Source organism: Monomorium pharaonis, chromosome 2 (assembly GCF_013373865.1).
Source record: "Monomorium pharaonis isolate MP-MQ-018 chromosome 2, ASM1337386v2, whole genome shotgun sequence".
Taxonomy (NCBI): domain Eukaryota; kingdom Metazoa; phylum Arthropoda; class Insecta; order Hymenoptera; family Formicidae; genus Monomorium; species Monomorium pharaonis.
Genome location: NC_050468.1, coordinates 3362442 through 3382374, shown reverse-complemented (window position 1 = coordinate 3382374; position 19933 = coordinate 3362442). Strand labels below are relative to the sequence as shown.

At 35.6% G+C, this 19933-nt stretch overlaps 1 protein-coding gene across 1 annotated transcript; it reads left to right on the top strand.

The window, feature by feature from the left end:
• The first annotated feature begins 18780 nt into the window (after nt 1-18780).
• Nucleotides 18781-19734, top strand: LOC118644528. Its single transcript, XM_036283207.1, has 3 exons — nt 18781-18901; nt 19043-19104; nt 19273-19734. Exon 3 carries the CDS (start codon nt 19324-19326, stop codon nt 19714-19716), a length of 393 nt encoding a protein of 130 aa, XP_036139100.1. The 5' UTR covers nt 18781-18901; nt 19043-19104; nt 19273-19323; the 3' UTR covers nt 19717-19734.
• The last annotated feature ends 199 nt before the right edge of the window (nt 19735-19933 follow it).

The following is a 19933-nucleotide window of genomic DNA, read 5'->3' as shown; positions in this document are numbered from 1 at the left end:
TTTTTCAAAAATAAAGTGTTTTCTTTGCTTTTCCTTGTAAATGTTTAATAAAATCTGTAATGTTTATAAAATATAATCTGAAAATGAAAGTAATGTGCCGCAAGACCACTTCGATCTGTATGATGTCACGCCCTCGCATCAACGGAAATAAAATAAAACCATATTTATTCATGTTTTCTCTTAGCCACGTTCTCTTACTCGAGTTCTCTATCATGCCATCATCTCATACTTCTATCTAACCGTATGTAAAATAAAGATCGCATGATGGTGAGAGAGAATGAGAATGAATAAGAAAGGGTTGCAAAACTATTAATTTTCTATTCGATATTGTGAATTGCTTGGTAGTCCTTCGTTAAGGTGCACAACTGTCGGGCTGTCTTCTCAGTTCTCTATGTTAGCGTCCAGTTCAATACTATGCAATCTAGTTTCATAGACATATTCGTATTCGTAAACGTGGTCCTTCGTTAAGGTGCATGCAGGTATAAAAGATTAAGACGGGTTATCGGTCATGATTGAGATATGTGATCCCGTTTTCTCTGAAGCCTATCATTTTGATATGTCAGCTCTTTTAAGCTTTCTTGCGACTGCCGATGCCGTGCTGTCTTCTCAGTTCTCTATGTTAGTCGTCCACTGTTTTTTACGGTGTGCATCGCGTCGTGTACTTATATCATGCATGTATATATTCCATCACCCCCCGCATCGCCCATTCCGGGCATTTTGACAATTGTAGACGCTGATGAAGATGCGGGGGAAGTAGTGGGTGAATTTATAGACCTTCGCGAAGTCTCCGATCGAGAAGAGAGTGACAGTGACGGTGACAGTGACGGTGACAGTGACGGTGACAGTGACGGTGACAGTGACCGTGACGGTGACCGTGACGGTGACCGTGACAGTGACCGTGACAGTGACGGTGACAGTGACAGTGACCCCCGCGAGGTCCTCCAACCCCTTGCAGTCCCCAATATGGACTACATGGGGGGTATCAGACTTTGAGGAGGAGGAGGAGGACGAGGGAGATAATGACTCCCCCGAAGAGGGGGAGGAGTGACTTCCTCCTCTAACATTATTTTTATAATTATAGTATTAATTGATAGTAGTTTTAGTAGTTTTAGTAGTTTTTAGTAGTGATAGTTTCAGTGTAGTAATAGTTAGTAATGTAGTGATAGTTTAGTGTAGTTTTTGTTCTTTTACGGACTAGTTCCTGGGCTGAGGCATGGGGCTGCTTTTCCGGTGAGTGATTACTTCATTCCTCGATAAATAGTTTAGATTTATTATTTTCATGTACGCGTATTGTTTTTCATCTCGTTATTCCGCTCTTTAAATAATTATTATAAAATCATCATTTTCTATCGTACTTTGCGCGCTCTCGCTCTAACTCTCACACATCATACTATCCTCTCCCTCTTTCTCTTGTATTCCCGTGCGCTTCTGCTCTCTCGCTCTTTCATACACTTGTCTTCTCTTTTTCATATTTTCTCTTATACTCACGTTCTTTTGCTTGCGTTCTTTACAATATTATCGTTGTTCTCTTATACTTTGTATGCTATCGCTCTCACTTGCACTCATCGCATGTTCTCTCACCCACCCGTTACATACATATTCCTGCAAGATCTCTCACTCACACTCATCACACGTTTTCGCTCAAACCCGTTACATACATATTCCCGCACGCTCTTTCACTCACACTTCAATTCTCGATAAATAGTTTAGATTACTTTTATGTACGCGTATTGTTCTTCATTCCGTTATTGCGCTCTTTAAATAATTATTATAAAATCACCATTCTCTATCGTACTTTGCGCGCTCTCGCTCTAACTCTCACACCTCTCCCTCTTTCTTTTATATTCCCGTGCGCTCCCGCTCTCTCGCTCTTTCATACACTTGTCTTCTCTCTTTCATATTCTCTCTTATACTCACGTTCTCTTGCTCCCGTTTTCCACAATGTATCGTCATTTTCTTATACTTTGTATGCTATCGCTCTCACTCGCACTCATTGCACGCTCTCGCTCGCACCCGTTACATACATATTCTCGCACGCTCTCTCACTCGCACTTATCACACGCTCTCTCACTCACACTTATTGCATGATATTATCCATCGCGTTCTCTTGCTCTCATCTCTTGACGCTCTCACTCACACACACACATACAAACACACACACACACACACACACACACACACACACACACACACACACATTGCATACTACCTATCGCATACTGCACATCGCGTTCTTTCGCTCCCACCCATCACGTACGTATTCTCATGCACTCGGCGATGGGCGGCGGGTGGCGGGCGGCGGGTGGCGGGCGGCGGGCGGCGGCGGCGGGCGGCGGCGGCGGGCGGCGGCGGGCGGCGGCGGCGGGCGGCGGCGGCGGCGGCGGCGGTCGCGGACCCCGATTCCCCCTTTCCCGCTCCGGGTCGCGGACCCGAAAATACCGCGTCAGCAATTTCCACACCGCGACCGCGGACCCGAAAATACCGCGTCAGCAATTTCCGCACCGCGAGATCCCCTCCCCGCGTGACGTCATACCCCCGCGCCTACCGGTACCCCCCGCACACCCGCACCCCCCTCGGAGCCCCGTAGTTAGAACTGTCTTAGTCTTAACTACTAATGTGGCATATTAATAATATGCCACATATACTAAAAAATTATAAAAAATGACATTAAAAAAATTTTTTTATTTTATACAAACAGAGCAAAAACAGATTTTTTAATAAGTTAGTCTACATACTATTTTGCGCGCATATATAAAAATAGTAAAAAAAGTAAAAAAAATGGTAAAACTTCATATTTATTTATAAAAATATAAGTTAACTATACATGTTTTATCCTTCTGACAACATCTATTGTAATAATCTATAACAAATATGAATCCATAAACAAGAAGTGTTTATGGATCACCACGAAGCGTTAGAATGCGTACGGTCTTCAAAGTCAAGCGACATCGGCGAGGGTTGACACTTGGATGGGTGACCGTTTTTTCAGGTATAGAGATATTAAACTATTAAACATGCTTTAACAGGTACGACGGCTTGGCTGAAACATGTTATATTATAGTCTTCTTTCTCTTACAAAATTGCCGTAAAAATAATTAGAATATTTTATTTTTTGTTCAAGTTTTTTTCAATTCTTAGAAACTCTCAAAAATACTTAGAAATATTCAAAAATTTTTTTAATTAATCAAAATTTTTTATTTTTAAAATTTTTCCGAGAAACGTTTCAATTATAAAAAATCGAAACATTTATCAGAAATCCTGAAAAAAATTTTTTTAATTCTGACAAATTTTTTTACTAGGGTATATTACGATATCTCAGGAAATCCCTTGGACATCCTCTGGATATCGTTTTAGATATCTACAGGATATCAAATCGGTGGACATTTGTGCATCCCTTGGATATCCCTCGGATATCGCAGACGGTCCACGGATATCCAACGATATTGCGATATCCCAAAATGACATCCCAGGGACATTCCTAGGATAAAGTGTGCTGTGTGGGTAGTAACAAACGAACACAGACCAAACGGACACAGTAATAAACGGACACAGTGCGAAACGGACACAGTAACAAACGGACACAGTGCAAAACGGACACAGTAACAAACGGACACAGACCAAATGCGCACAGAGCGAAACGGACACAGTGCGAAACGGACACAGACCAAATGCGCACACTGCACATGCGCACGGACCAAATGCATACACGGAAAGTCGCAAACCCATGTGATGCAGTGAATGCTTTGCACGCACACACACACACACACACACACACACGGGGGGGTGCAAGGGGGGCCTTCGGCCCCCCTCCCCCATCCACCTCGTCCAAGTCGCTAACCTATGTGGACTTTACTCTGCTTGCAATGTACATGGATTGCATTTGGTCCGTGCGCACGTGCAGTGTGCGCATGTGCAGTGTGCGCATGTGCAGTGTGCGCATTTGGTCCGTGTGCATTTGGTCCGTGCGCATTTGGTCTGTGTCCGTTTCGCACTGTGTCCGTTTCGCTCTGTGCGCATTTAATCTGTGTCCGTTTGTTACTGTGTCCGTTTCGCACTGTGTCCGTTTCGCTCTGTGCGCATTTGGTCTGTGTCCGTTTGTTACTGTGTCCGTTTATTACTGTGTCCGTTTGGTCTGTGTCCGTTTGTTACTGTGTCCGTTTCACTCAGCCTGCTGTGTCCGTTTATTACTGTGCGCATCTGGGACGCTCCCATATTTGATGGGTACAGGTGGAGGTATAGAACTGTCAGTTGATGAAGAAGATCATCTGCATGAACATGTGAGACGAATTGTTCCATATATTAATTTTACACTGGAAAATCCTTATGATAGTACAAGTCAATTAGAAGGTATGTTATCAATATTTTATTGTATTCTACCATTGCGGAAAGCTGTCTGCAATAAAATCGCTTACACGGCTTTTTTAAAAGAGAAATATTTATTGCCATTTTATTATTAGGTATACAAATTAATGATTTTTATAAATTAATGATTAAAACAGTCATTATTACATTTCTGTGGCTTTTATAATAACGACTTAACTTGATTTTTTGTGTTTTCGAGTAAAATACATTTTAATGATTAACATTGGGGCTTATGAGAAAATTGTTTTAAAAGTTGCATTTTTAATTTTCTATATTGTTTTGTAATCTTTAGAGGTGTAGTATCATTGAAAATAAACAACTTCTAAAAATGAAATGTATTATAAACTCCATTTTAAATAAAATTGAGTTAAACTATTATTTTGGGTTGTCACAGATTTATAGTTTTCATTTTTTAATGAAATTTAATTATTTATTAGAATAGTTTTTTTTTATCAGACCACTCGGAATACAAGAAAAATTTGAAAAACTTTTTAGAAGATGATGTGTTGGATTATATACAGGGTGAACCAAATGATACCGTATCATTTGACAAGGTATCTGTTAACAGGGCTGGTCCTTCAGGTAAATACACATTCCCAGATAGCCAAATAAAAACAACGTGTTGTTATTTTGCTGTCACTTATTTCCTATTAATTTTATCAAACTAAAGCCAAGGTGTTTCCTCAAACTGTCTGTTGTTCTGACATCATATAAAATTCTACATTAGAATTCAACAAACTGACGGCAAGTTGTCAACATGCATGCACAATTGCTGTCAATATGACAAGTTTATTATTCCTCAATGCATGCATTTATAATTTTATAAATTCATGAAGGTTATTTGCTCTCCTGATGTTAACTTCGTTCCACGTTAAATTACAATGACAGCAAATTGTGGGCAAGTTCACAACATACATGCAGTGCATTAATTTGCCCGATATGCTTAATCTTGCTTGGCTATCTGGGTTATTTAGAAAAAGTTTAAATGGAGAATAGAACGTAATATGATCATTTATAATAATTTGTATGTTTGTATAGGTTTAAAAAGTGTAACTGATAGCAATAAGCAAATAAACAAATCTGCGTTAAACATAATTAGTAAAAATAGCTGTGCGGAACCCAATAAAGCAAGTGCAAATTTGCACATTAACAATAATATTTCACCAAGGCAGTCATTAAAACCTACTAATGTTAAAGGGTTACACCAACCTAGCGGGAAAAAAAATCGATTTTTTTAATTACATTTTCTTGAAGCTTCAAGTTTCGAGAATATATCCTGAAAATTTTATGTTGATATCTGTAAAAATGCCGGAATTACAGAGAGTTGAGTAAAACGGGATCGAGCGTTCGAATGCTCGAATTGGAGCAATATCAACATAAATCGCCACTGGTCGATGATGTGATTAAAGCCATTCGTCCAATATTTGAAAACAACTTTCTAGTGATAATTTACTGGAGAAATGCGTCGGTGGATTTACGCAAAACGTTAACGAAAGTTTGAACAATCTGATTTGGCGCATAGCGCCAAAAGTGCAGCACAGCGGTGCACACATTGTGCAAATTGCTGCCAATATTGCTGCATACACATTTAATGAAGGTGCTGCCACATATTTATTAATGATAATAAAAGAATTGTGCTGCATATTTGCGAAAATCAAGATCGAGCGCGCATCGATGTGGCCGAAGTACGAGCGCAGAAGGCGACGCGCGAAGGAAGGATTGCTCGCCGTCAACAGAAGTCTTCACAGAGCGCTGCTGCTATTGATTTGGAAGGAATCTCATATGGCCCCGGAATTGCCGACTAGAGGTAAAGTGCAAAATTTGGCTGTTAACAATAGTAGAACTAAACTTGAAACTTTAAACGCGTTTTTCTCAAAACATGGTTTTCAAAGACGGTGACCACAAGATCTCAAAAACTAATCGATGGATCGTTTTCAAATTTTTACATAATACCCTCAGAAACATTCTTTTGTCGGTGACGATTTTTTTTTTAAGGGATTATACTACCCAGGCGTGCTGAAAAATGAGGCTTTTTTTATGAATTTTTTTCTCCACTACTAATAAAGCAATCAAACTAAAGTTTACAGGGTTTATTATATAAGTTTTAAGATATACAAAAAAAATTTTTTTTTTATTTAAAGTACAAAATGGCGTTGTGGCAATAAGTTACTTAAGACCGCTTTTTTTTCGAAGAGATAAACGGCGTGCAGGGTAGCAATGTTCATACAGCATCTATAGGGATAAAAAAAATTTTTTTATATTCTGTAAAATAATACAATATTTATATTATATATCACAATTTATCAATATTTACAGGCAACAGTTGGGCCCAGGGGTGAGTTTTTATTTATGGATGTTAGAAACCCTGGTAGTACTCATGATTAAACTTGTTTTGATAGAAGCGCATTAAAATTGTTTTGTGAAGAAAATCAAATATATGGTATAGTATAATTTATTTTTATTTCTTTTAATAATTTAGTTATATTAATTTTGTTTAAAACTTTTAGGGATACTTTTGGGTGACAACGGATATAGTTATCAACCATATTTATTGGTTCCTGTATCAAATGCTGTAACACAGATGCAACGTAATTATAATGAAAGTCATATCAGGATTAAAAATGTTGTTGAAAGGACATTTGGTCAATGGAAAAAGAAGTTTTCCTGTTTGCACAGGGGATTAAAAAATAATTTGAATAATAGTATTGCTATTATCTGTGCTACAGCGGTGTTGTGGAATTTGCACATACGTTTTACTTATCCCCATGAATGTCGTGCACACGATGTTGACATTGAAAATGCTTAGACACTTTCAGTAATTTTTTATGATTTAATAATTTATAATAAATTCTATTAATAAGAACCTTACAATATCCAGATAACACAGTGTCTTCTTAAAGAATTTATAAAGTAGTCTTCCTTTCTGAACAGTAATTCCTGAGGAATTCATAGAAGAATACTTTAAGAATAACGTAGGAAGTTACATGCACCATGATTCGAATTCCTCAGGACTTCTTAAAGTATTCATATAAAATTATTTGTTAGAATTCCTCAAAACTTCTTAAAATATTCATTAGGACTTTTCCAAGTAGATATCTCAAACGGAATTAAAAAATTTATTTTCAAGATTTTTGATAAATGTTCCGATTTTTATAATATTGGAACGTTTCTCATAAAAATTTAAAAAATAAAAAATTCTGTAATTTTGTAAGAGAAAGAAGATTATATCATGTTTCAGCCAAGTCATAGTCGTACCTGTTAAAGCATGTTTAATTTCTGCACCTGAAAAAACGGTCACCCATCCAAATGTTAACCATCGCCAACGTTGCTTGACTTCGAATACCGTACGCATCCTAACGCCCCGTGATGATCCATGAACACTTCTTGTTTATGCATACATATTTGTTAATATATTGTTTTGTTAATTATATATAGCGCATTTCGTGTATAAAAGTATAAATTAGCATTTATTAAGCGATATATAATTATAAAAATGTAATTGAAATTATCCAAACACTCGAGTAATTTCTGATGAATACTCAAAGTATTCCAAATAATAAATCGCGAAGTATTCATAGCAATGAACTCTTAAGGAATACTTCAATGTGAACTCATTGTGGCTAATTCCTTAAGAATCCTTTATGTATTTCATTTTTTTACTTCTCCAAGTATTCACTAAAATGACCTTTTTAGGACTTTTTGTTCATCTCTGTGTTATCTAGGTATTGTATTTCATTAATCACCTTTCTTGTAAAAAGGTAAATGGAATTGATTACATAAATCAATTTATATTGAGACACTTTCAGCATATAACTGTAAATTGATTAAATATAATTGTTAATTGTATAAACAAAAAGTTTATATATTAAAGTATTTTAAAAAGAATTATTGATGTAAGCTGTATATTATTTAAGCTATAAAACATAATATTAGTTATAAAAATATTGTTTAAAAAGTAACGTTTTTAATAAACATTTTATATTTGTTTAGAAATTACAAAATTACTTTTGTAACAATCACATAAATGTAATAAAAAAATCTACTTAAGTATGCACTAATTAACATTTTTTTAAATCTTGTACCATAAAAAAATAAAAGATAAGAAAATTCGATATTAATACTAATAATTTATCTTAAACCTATGAACAACAATAGTGTTTATATGCCTAAAATTATTAGACAATAAAATACTTTTTTTAAAGAAAAGTTGTACTATCAAGTCTAATAACTTGTTTTTTCAGTATTGTAAAATATATTAGCTATTGTATATATTACAGTCTTATAAATCTTAAATTATTAAAAAGTATTTTAACAATACATAAAATTCGTATCATAAAACATGTATAGTAACATAATAATACTGTAAGCGCACTGATTGTGCTGTACTCTAATGTTTTTTGGTTTTTAGGGGGGCAAAGCTTGGTTATTAAAATAAAATAAGTTTATTTGAATAATAACTGTAGATTTTGTTAATAATAATCAATTAAGTTAAGCTTGCTCCCCAGTACTAATTAATACTTAAAGTCTTCATGAAAATCTAATAAAACAGAACAAAACATCTTTTTAGAAAATAATATAACGTAAAATCAATAAAATTTGTGATCTAAAAACTATATTATTTTTTAGCATTTTAAAACAAACTTGTCTTTTTAAGACAGACTTATTAGCAGTGAATCTACTACATTAACTAATTACTTTGTTGTAAATTGTAAGATTCGCGTTTGGCTTCCCAGTAACTAACTTGAGCTTCCATTGCTGTTAGTTCTTTTTGATAAACAGCTTTTTTTATAGTAGCAGCTTCGTTTTTCCAGTAATTTTTTTCCAGTAATCACTTTCTTGATTTAGTATATTCAGTTTAGCTAAAAAAAGTAATAAATAAATAGTCTAAACTGAATTTTTCGAAGTACTAAATAAGTTTCGACCATCCCAATTTTTTAAACAAATATATTAAACAAATATTTTATTCTCTAGTCGGATTAAAACCCGTGCAAATATAATAATTAAGTTATTAGTACGCGCGTACACGCGGGAGCGTCCCAGATGCGCACAGTAATAAACGGGCACAGCAGGCTGATTGAAACGGACACAGTAACAAACGGACACAGTAATAAACGGACACAGTAACAAACGGACACAGTAATAAACGGACACAGTAACAAACGGACACAGTAACAAACAGACACAGACCAAATGCGCACAGAGCGAAACGGACACAGTGCGAAACGGACACAGTAACAAACGGATACAGACCAAATGCGCACAGAGCGAAACGGACACAGACCAAATGCGCACGGACCAAATGCACACGGACCAAATGCGCACACTGCACATGCGCACATTGCACGTGCGCACGAACCAAATGCAATCCATGTACATTGCAAGCAGAGTAAAGTCCACATAGGTTAGCGACTTGGACGGGGTGGGTGCGGGAGGGGGGCCGAAGGCCCCCCTTGTACCTCCCGTGTGTGTGTGTGTGTGTGTGTGTGTGTGTGTGTGTGTGTGTGTGTGTGTGTGTGTGTGTGTGCGTGCAAAGGATTCACTGCATCACATGGGTTTGCGACTTTCCGTGTGTGCATTTGGTCCGTGCGCATGTGCAGTGTGCGCATTTGGACTGTGTCCGTTTCGCTCTGTGCGCATTTGGTCTGTGTCCGTTTCGCACTGTGTCCGTTTATTACTGTGTCCGTTTGGTCTGTGTCCGTTTGTTACTGTGTTCGTTTCACTCAACTTGCTGTGTCCGTTTATTACTGTGCGCATCTGGGATTCACTCGTACCCATACAGCACAGAAAGATTGCAGCAACATTGTGGCAACATTTCAACGCAAGATTGCAATATTGCATAAACGTTGTGAAATGTTGCTGCAAGGTTGCTGCAAGATTGCAGCAATGGTAAAATGTCCGCTTTTAGAAATATTGTTACGTAATATTGTAGCAATATTGCAGTAAAATATGTATGCAATATTATTCAGAAAAAGATTATTCAAAATAATTCATCTGATTTTAAATAACTATTTTGAATTTAACAAATACAGAGTGATTAGTGAAACTTCAACCAAAAGATAAACTTTGCAAGTTTTGTCTTTTATCTTATATAAGTACATTATAAGATGAGAGAGACAAAACTTACAAAATTTATCTTTTGGTTGACGTAATCACTCTGTTGTTAAATTCAAAATATAGTTATTTAAAACTGAATGAATTGATCGGATGATCGTTTGGTTGATGTCACTATAATCACTCTGTATTTGTTAAATTAAAAAATACAGTTATTTAAAATAATTTTGAATAACCTTGTACTCTGTTATACACAAATCTACATAATAATAGTTTTACACACAAATTAAAACTACTCCAGAATGCATGTATCTCTATAGATGAAAAATTTTAAATAATATAGAACGATCACTTTTACATTATTTTTGAAAAGTTACTGTAATATATTTATTCAAACTGTATTGAATATTAATTTTATCTATTTTCACTATTTTAATAATATTTTAAAATGTTGCTGCATCATTGCTGAAGTAATATTGTAAAATAATGTCTTTGCAATATTTCTGAAACATTACATCGCAATATGCAATGTTGCAACGTTGCAGCAATGTTGCTGCAAGCTTTTGTGCTGTATGGGTACACGCCTGCTTCGGCTTAACATTAGCATTATGAAATAGTCACTTTTTAATTTTTCAATTTATATATAATGCTATTTTTATTTAAAAAAGGAGATAAATGTGTATTGTATTTTTAATTACATTGTAATTAAAAGATGCTACAGTGTCTTGCGCCTAATGTAGAAAGACACGCGAGATTCTTTTCAGCGAGTTAAGTTTTTTTTAACACATAATTAAATAAATATATAGTTATACATATATTATATATAATTTATATATGATAAAGAGCAATATATAATTTAAAAAATTATACTATAATTAGTTTCTAATCGTCGGTCTTTAAATATATAAGTTATATGAGCGAACGGAAAGGTATAAGAGCGAGGGAATGATAACGCGACAATTTTTATATAAAAACGAGCGAGAAAGTAATGAGAGCGAGCGAGATGACAACAAGAGAGCCTGGAGAGCGAGCGAGACAATAACAGAAGTGAGCGAGATGAGAATAACAACACGCTGAACGTTGAAGGTTCGAGGATCGGATCCAATCCTTGCTGTTACTCCTATCTCGCTCGTTTCTCTTGCAGTCTCGCTCATTCTTATAATCTTCTCGGTCGCTCAAGTAACAACTGTTTTAAGCAATCGACACGTTTTTTAAATTAATAAAACAATTTATTAAATTATGACATATAACACGCGGAAAGCTCGAAGATCGAATCAAATCTTCCTTGCACTTATCTTCTCACGAAATGAAAATGTAGTTTTTTTTACGAGGGAGGGGAAAATGCCTAACGCACACCTCATCGGCCGTCCGGTGGGGGTAGTGTGGGGCTTGCACCCACTAAAAACTCCTCCCCTTTACTTTACCTATACTTAAGATTGGGATTTTGGAGACGCTCATAGAAATAAATTGTAACGAACCGCGTTCCTAAGCGGCTAACAACAACCGCGCGGCCCGGCCGACCACCCGCCGGGCCGAAAATCGGGCAAAGCGTGCCCGCCATAAGAACTTCACGCCACCGAGATAACGCGCATCTCGGAGGCATTTCGCCTCCCTCCTCTCGAGCCAGCATCCCGGCCCGAGGGGAGATGTTACCGAGAGGAGGCCGAGGAGCCCCGAAGATTTCCGAGCAGCTGCCGGGGACCATATATAAGGCCGCCCGGCAGCAATAATCTTCACTTCTCGCATCCCGTCCGAATCCGTTCCGACGAGAAGCCAGACCTAGAGCTACGATCCACGGTGGAGTGTTCTCCGTCATCGCCGAGAGTTCTCGGCCGAGCTCAGCCTCCTTTCCTTCCTACGCTGGCAAAACCATGGGGTAGAGCGTGCTCTGTCTCCGCCGAGCGCTCCCGGCCGCTAGCTATCATCGGCCTTACCGAACATCCTCACGGCCCGGTAACCGGCACGGAGTGTTCTCCGTTTCCCCCCGAGCGTACTCGGGGCCGACGCCGTTCCTGAAAACCAGCCCGCGATTCGCAGAATTGCTGGAGCAATTCTAAGAAAGCACGGTAACGCAAGACACCCGCTTCCGCGCCGCGCGCTCGCCAATCACCGAACACCCGGGGTCGAAAGCATCGCTCCCGCGCCGCGCACCCGCCGGTTGTCGAACTCCGAGCAGCGGACTCGAAACGCGCACCGCCCGCCGCACCGCGCACCGCGGACATCCCACCAGACCGAACAGCTGATCGGCTGGCTGTCACGCGCACCGTTGCTGATCATTGTAAGACAATGCTGTATATAACGCGTAACCAGACTTTTGTATATACATCACACCGCTGTAAATATTCGCGAACTTAATATAATGTAAAATAGTGTAAGGGAATTCAGGGGAAACTTAAGTTACTAGGCGAGTTAGAAACGGAACTTTGTTTTCCCTGGATTGGCAGTAATGGAAGCGAGGTTTAAAACGAATACGCAGGAAGCGAGTGGCGTCTTTTGCCCGCGAAAGTTGCGTCCGGTTGGAGCAGGTGCTCCGGTATTTTCGGAGTGCGTTGTCCAGGAGTTTGTGCGCGTAGAAGTCGCGGTGCGTCAGGTTTGCGCCCGGACTGATAGTACGACGGCGAGCGGACTGGAGCGGTGCGGTAGTGCCGGTTAATCGGAGCAGCGCCGGGTTTGTTCGGTCACGACCTGTTTGCGTGATCGCGGAGACCATTTTGAAATTGTCCAACGGCCGCGTGGTCGGCGGTCGAGGCGAAAACCTTTGTGGAATAAAGCGAAATTAAATTAATTTAGTGCTGAAGCGCTCTCGACATTTTATTGGTAGAATCCCTGCCTCTTCCTCTGGAATTGCCGCCAAATTCAAAAGATTTAAATCCATCGTTTACAATAGTAATAAATTGTACCGTTAAAACCCGCAATCACGTTTGCTATCTCTGAGCCTTTTTTCGCCCTAGGCCTTCCCCGACAAGCTAAATCTATATAAAAAATCTAATATAAATTTATTAATGTTATACAAACAGTTACAATATAAAAACATATAGTTAAAATATAATTTTTAACATAGAACGCATTTTAAAAATAATGTTTCAAAATATGTAGAAGAAAAAATAAAACTTTTAGAAATTTTACTTTGTATTTGTGTGTTGCATTTAATTAGCATGACGTAAAGACCGCAATCACAGTTGAAATAATTGCATAAATCTTCGACTAACAAGTCTAGTCACGGGGAAATAAATATTATATAGACTTCCTTTAATCACAATTATCAATTTTTGATACTTTTGTCTCATTCTTTTATTTGTAATATAAGATAATTGTTAATATAATGTTTGTTGTAATTTAAATATATTTTTATGTGCAAGATACGTACCTTTTTATCTGTTGAATAACGTTGCAACATTTTATACGCTTTTAGTTAATATTATATCGCAACTTTCTAATGTATGCTTCCTTAAATCTTTATTACAATTTGCATCTTACAATGCATCATTGATAACAAGAAAATGCATGATTTTACAATTTTGTAGCATGATCGCTTTAGGATTTTGTATTTATCCCGTGATACGACTTGTTAGTCGACAATTTATACAAATATTTCAACTGTGATTGCGATCTTTTATATAAAACTGAAAAATTCATGCTTCTTTTTCTCATTATTGGAAAGTTATACTAGTTACAAAGTAACATGACTTGCAAACATTTATGACTTTATTTTGAGACATTATAGATATGCAATGTCATGGCATAATGTAAAAAGTATGTTTGTCCATAATGATGGAACGATAGGATGCAACAAAATAATAACAGATTAAAGAAAGTACCATATTTAATATTTTTCGGGAAAAAATGGAAGAGATCTGAATGGATCTCATCAGGGCAGCGATCATGAATCTTTGTCACTTTTCACTGGTAAGTAAATGAAAAGTGAAATGTGAAAAAGGGAAAAATGAAAAATAGTATTTCTATTATACAAATTATTAATATAAAAATGTAATGAATAATATATTAATAAGTATCAAGCAACCAAAATTTATAGTTATAATGTAATATAATAATATATAATACAATTAAATATAACAAATGATTGTAAAGTTAGGTTAGGTTCGGTTAATCGTCAGCATGAATTCTTCAAACGTGAAATATTTCATGTAAACTTTCGATTTGCTTAAAAATAGTGTCAATTTTCATGGAAATTTTTAACCTTCACGCGAGGTAGTTAAAAGTCAAAAATATGAATACAATATATCTAGTAACTTTAAGGCGATTCTGGACTGCCTCTTAAACTTGATCGAGGTCGATAATGTAGAGTCATTCATGCACATCATTAATGAGATATTATTTTAGTCATAAATTAAAGTCATAAATTCGTATATATCTCTTTTATAAATTTGGAAATCCTTTTCCAGAATTAAAGTACACATATTAATATCCATCTGTGAATTGGACTTTATATCGAGGACAAAAAAATTTTTTTTTTATTGCTCTACTTATCGACTTTTTACGCGTATATAACCTAAATTTTCGTTTCACAATTTCGTCTCAATTAGGCACTAAAATCTAATTTTCGAAACTCGACACTGCTCTCGTCGTCTACTAGTCTGTGAATACGAATTTCATAGGTACAAACTGTAGATCTTTTATATTAAGCAAACATATTGTTATGATGTGACAGCAAATTAACAATTTTTTCTCGTTTTTGGAGGAAATTCCACTCCACAGACTGATAGCAATGCGTATTCTTTTATTCTTGAGAAGGATTTCCAAATCTATAAAAGAAATAAAAAGGTATTGTTAAACAAAAATTACTATCTTTTTATTGGTAAAACAGACAACTCCAGCATTCCCTTAATCTTACTACTAGTTATATGATGGATAAAAAAGTGATGTGTAGAACTAATTAATATAGAAAGATCCAGAGAAATAAGACTTTACTGATAAATGTTTATTGATATTTTATTATGTTGTACGACAGAATGAGTAATTTTCACAGAAATTATAAAGTGAGTATAAAAATATAACAAATTTGTTAAATTTTAATGTTTTTTCTTAATTTACATGCTTACCAAATTAATTACTCCATTACTATAGATTCTTATTTAACGTCACTGTCAGTATATATTATATTAATTTAAGATGCTGAGTGAAAAATTATATTTATGCTATGTTGTATAATTAATTGCAATATACTGATGTAATATAAAAATATAAAATATTATATAAATAATTATTCATAACAAGATGGCAAACATACATAATAACAAAATGACAAACATACATTTGTCTTGACGAAAGATTATTGTCTGATTTTTTTTTGAATTAACATTTTAATTTATAATAAAAGTATTTATTACGTAAGACCAATAAGTTAACTTTAATTTACAAAGAAAGTCGGACTTTTTTTGTCAAAAAGTATGCAATAATACAGTGCTTGATCCTAGTTGCCCTTTTCGAGCCGATTCCCGAACGCGCCGCCTCCTATGCCCCCACTACCGCGCGCGGCCTTGACGGCCGAGCCGCCGATCTCGCCCGTACGCTTTGTCTCAGGAGCAGCTCTGTATAAGAAATGGTGCCCTGCACCACAAAATTCATTAAAATTACTTTAAGTAAATAATTTTTGTTTTTATAAACAAAAAAGTACTAACTTTTTTATTACTAATTTATTTTATGTAGTTTAACAATATGTAAAAACAATATGTAAATTAGAATTTTGACAATAGTTTTCCACATCACCCGTGAGGTACTATTATTGATGCGTTTTTTTTAAAGTGGTTTCCCCAGTGGGCCTAATCCACTAAAAGATGAAATATAATATACAGCTTAGCAGGAAAACAGAATTTTATATATTGTAAGATATATAAAAACGACAGGAAAATTAGAAGAATGCCAAGCTATATATTATATTTCATCTTTTAGTGGATTTTAGGACTACTGAGAAAACCACTTTAAAAAAAGCATTAATAATAATACCTCACGGGTGATGTGGAAATTAAACTATTGTCAAAATTCTAATTTATATATTATGTTTTTACATATTGTTTTACTACATATAAAATAAATTAGTAATAAAAAAGTTAGTACTTTTTTGTTTATAAAAACAAAAATTATTTACTTAGAGTAATTTTAATGAATTTTGTGGTGCAGGGCACCATTTCTTATACAGAGCTGCTCCTGAGACAAAGCGTACGGGCGAGATCGGCGGCTCGGCCGTCAAGGCCGCGCGCGGTAGTGGGAGCATAGGAGGCGGCGCGTTCGGGAATCGGCTCGAAAAGGGCAACTAGGCTCAAGCACTGCAATAATACATAAATTTTTATTACTTAATTGTACATATATTGAAACATTTTTTCCAGAATATCGAACGAATTTTGCGCGTTACTATACGTTAATATCTTTCTTGTTACGCGGAAATTACTTTGATTATTATTTTGATTTTGATCGTTTTGGTTTTGATATTTATTAAAGAATAATAAAAAACGCAGTTGCCATGTTGAACAATACAAATTAATCTTTTTATTTTTCACTGATTGAGGTTCATTGTTTCACTTTTCACAAGTTCACGCTAGAGAAAAGATTTATAATTGACCCCGCAGATCCGATCACTCAGATCTGGTTTGATCAAAATATTGGCCTTATCTAATCAGCTCCAAAAAGATTTGACGAGATCTGATCCAATCCTAGCGGATATGGTCAGATATGACAACAATAATCTATGTTTGCTCAGATCCAATCAGACATAAGTATATCTCATTTAATCCTAACAGACATGATCACCTTTACGAAAAATCATCGACATGAGGAATGAACCACTTGACGCAGTGGAAAGGGAAGCCAGGCGAATAGAGCAAGAGGCAGATAGGTTGCAGTCCGTCTCTCTCCATCTTTCATCGCTGGTTTGTGATGTAACTACACGAATTAATCAAATTTTACTAAAAAGAGAAAGAACGAAACTGTAACCTATCTGCCTCTAATTCTATTCATCCGGATCCCCTTCCACTGCGTCAAGCGGTCCATTCTACATGTTGATGCGAAAAATACATTATTTTAATTATAAGATTTTTTTCGAAATCTTAATTACATTATACATATATACAAGTAACAAAAATATTATTTATTATATACTTATGCATATTTACACGGTGTATTATACATACTCGATATTACTATTGTAATATTGCACACCCATTTTGTATAAAAAACTTATTTTTCTTTAAATATTTTAATTTTTTGCTGCTTGTCTGTTCTCCAACTTTATGCGTCATGGGCTGTTCAATTTTTTTTACACTTTGTTCAGGCTAACCTTTCTTTCGAGCAAACTTTATTGAAAAACCTATAAATCATAGAACAACCTTTTATATAAAACTTACATTTTTCCTAAGTATAAACATTTTTTTTAATATCACACTTTTATATTAAATATAATGTATTGATATAAAATTATTAACACATCAATTATGCCGTCTTTTGCAACACCGTGTAAGCAGTCCACTTGTACCGGTGCATTTTGGAGTTTGATTATTCTGGGACTTTGGCCTTTCAGCGTTGACCTTACGATTGCCTCAGGTTTAAAAATAGCAGGTATTAATTGCCGAGCGAGATGCGATGCTTTTTTCGCTGTTGCAAGAGCAGCTTCTACCCGGACAACACGCTTGTCAGAATGAAAACTTTAAGGCCCGGTTCCACAACTTTTAGTTTAACCCGAGTTTAGCTGAACGGCCGTTAAAGTTGACGTCGACGTTAAACCTGTATCGCGTTCCACAACTCATTTTTAACCATAGGTTACGTAAACCTATACCCTATTCACTGAAACTTTAAACATATGCTTCTTTCTCCTTAAATGTGAACTATGATTGGTTAACTGAAATTTTTCAAAGAAGAGGTAAAAGCGTGCCGGTAAAGAGCTCAGCTGTGATTATTTTTTCTATAAATTAATTCTAAAGATTATAAAAGTGTAATCGTGTCTTGTGCAATGTCGTGTAATAAAAAATTGTCCATGAAGGACAATCAAAATAAAAAGCGGCTGCCGAATTTTTCGACAGACGAAAAAATAACCTTAATTGAAATCATCGAAACTAAAAAACATATCATTGAAAACAAGCAAACTGACGCTGTAACTGTCAAAGAAAAAGAGAAGTGCTGGTTAGATATAAGTCGTGAATTTAATAGCAGATGCATACAAGCAAACCGAAATGTGACGTCTCTAAAATGTTGCTGGGACAATTTAAAAAAAAAAAACTCGGAAACATTTTGCGGACATACGTAAAGAAGTTTTTGCAACAGGTATTGTATTTAAGCATATTTATTATAAACATATATAAATATGAACATATTGTATATATAAGCACATTGTATATAATAATTAATAATTGACGTGTAGGCGGCGGAAAGACAACTATTCCTGATGACGACCCGATAGCCGAAAAAGTTAAATGTGTCATTCAACCATCGATCGATGGTTTACGAAATCCATTCGACAGCGATAATGTAGCAGTAGCAGGTATATATGTTTTAAGATAATTATAAATAGATTGTATACATTGTATGTATATAATGTATAAAAGCCTTAACATCAATTTCTGAAACGGAACAGGAATCTGAAAAATTTAGAATAATTACAAACTTATTTTTATTAACGTAGATAACGTTAATGTGGATGAGCTGGATGCAAATGACAATGACGATGTGATTTTCGAGGTTGAAGTATGTACATTGAAAATTGTTTCTATACTCTTATCTCGGGAGTGCTATTCTGTACTCGCTTATCGCAATCGATGACTGTTGGTCAATATTTTCAGAATGGCATTCCTGATGTTCCAAATATATTACTACACAAAACAATATTAATAACAATGTGTTTATTATTCACAGGCACTCGATGAAGCAGGTTTATCAACGGATTGGACTGATTGGACCCCGGCAATGCTGCAATCGGAGAAGAGTAGTGAATTACAAAATCCAGTATGCGATGATGAAGGAGCTTCAAATTCGTACCATCTTTCATATATTGATGTAGAGGCAGCTATAGAAACATCGTCTAAACAAAATCAAGATCTGGCAAACCCTGCAGGTTCGACCATAAAAAAGAAAATTGTAAAGCGGGGAAGACAGACGAGAATGCCTGTAATAAGTGCTGTAAGACGCAACCAATGTTTTTATGATTTAGCTCAATCTAAAGCGGAATTAGTTGAGATGATGAAGGAGGATCTGCGTGCAAGATCTGAAATAGAATTGCAAATTTTAAAAACACAATTGGAAAAAGAACAACTTGAAGTTGAACTTCTAAAAAAGCAACTACAATCATATGAGAAATAAAACTTTAGTATTTTTTTATCTCTTGAATTTTTATTTCCCCGTGATAACCTTACAGTAATTCTTATTATCTACAGGAAGTATCAGAATAATTCAAGATGAACGTTTATTTAAATAAAATAAGTATACAAGTGTAAAAAGTATAATGTACATGATTTCGTGCATAACTATATATGTGAGCCCATTTAAGAAGCAAACACTTTTACATTTCATATTTTAA

Excerpts from the sequence above, each read along its gene's own strand:
- LOC118644528 (XM_036283207.1), top strand. The coding sequence starts at position 19,324 with ATGCTGCAATCGGAGAAGAGTAGTGAATTACAAAATCCAGTATGCGAT.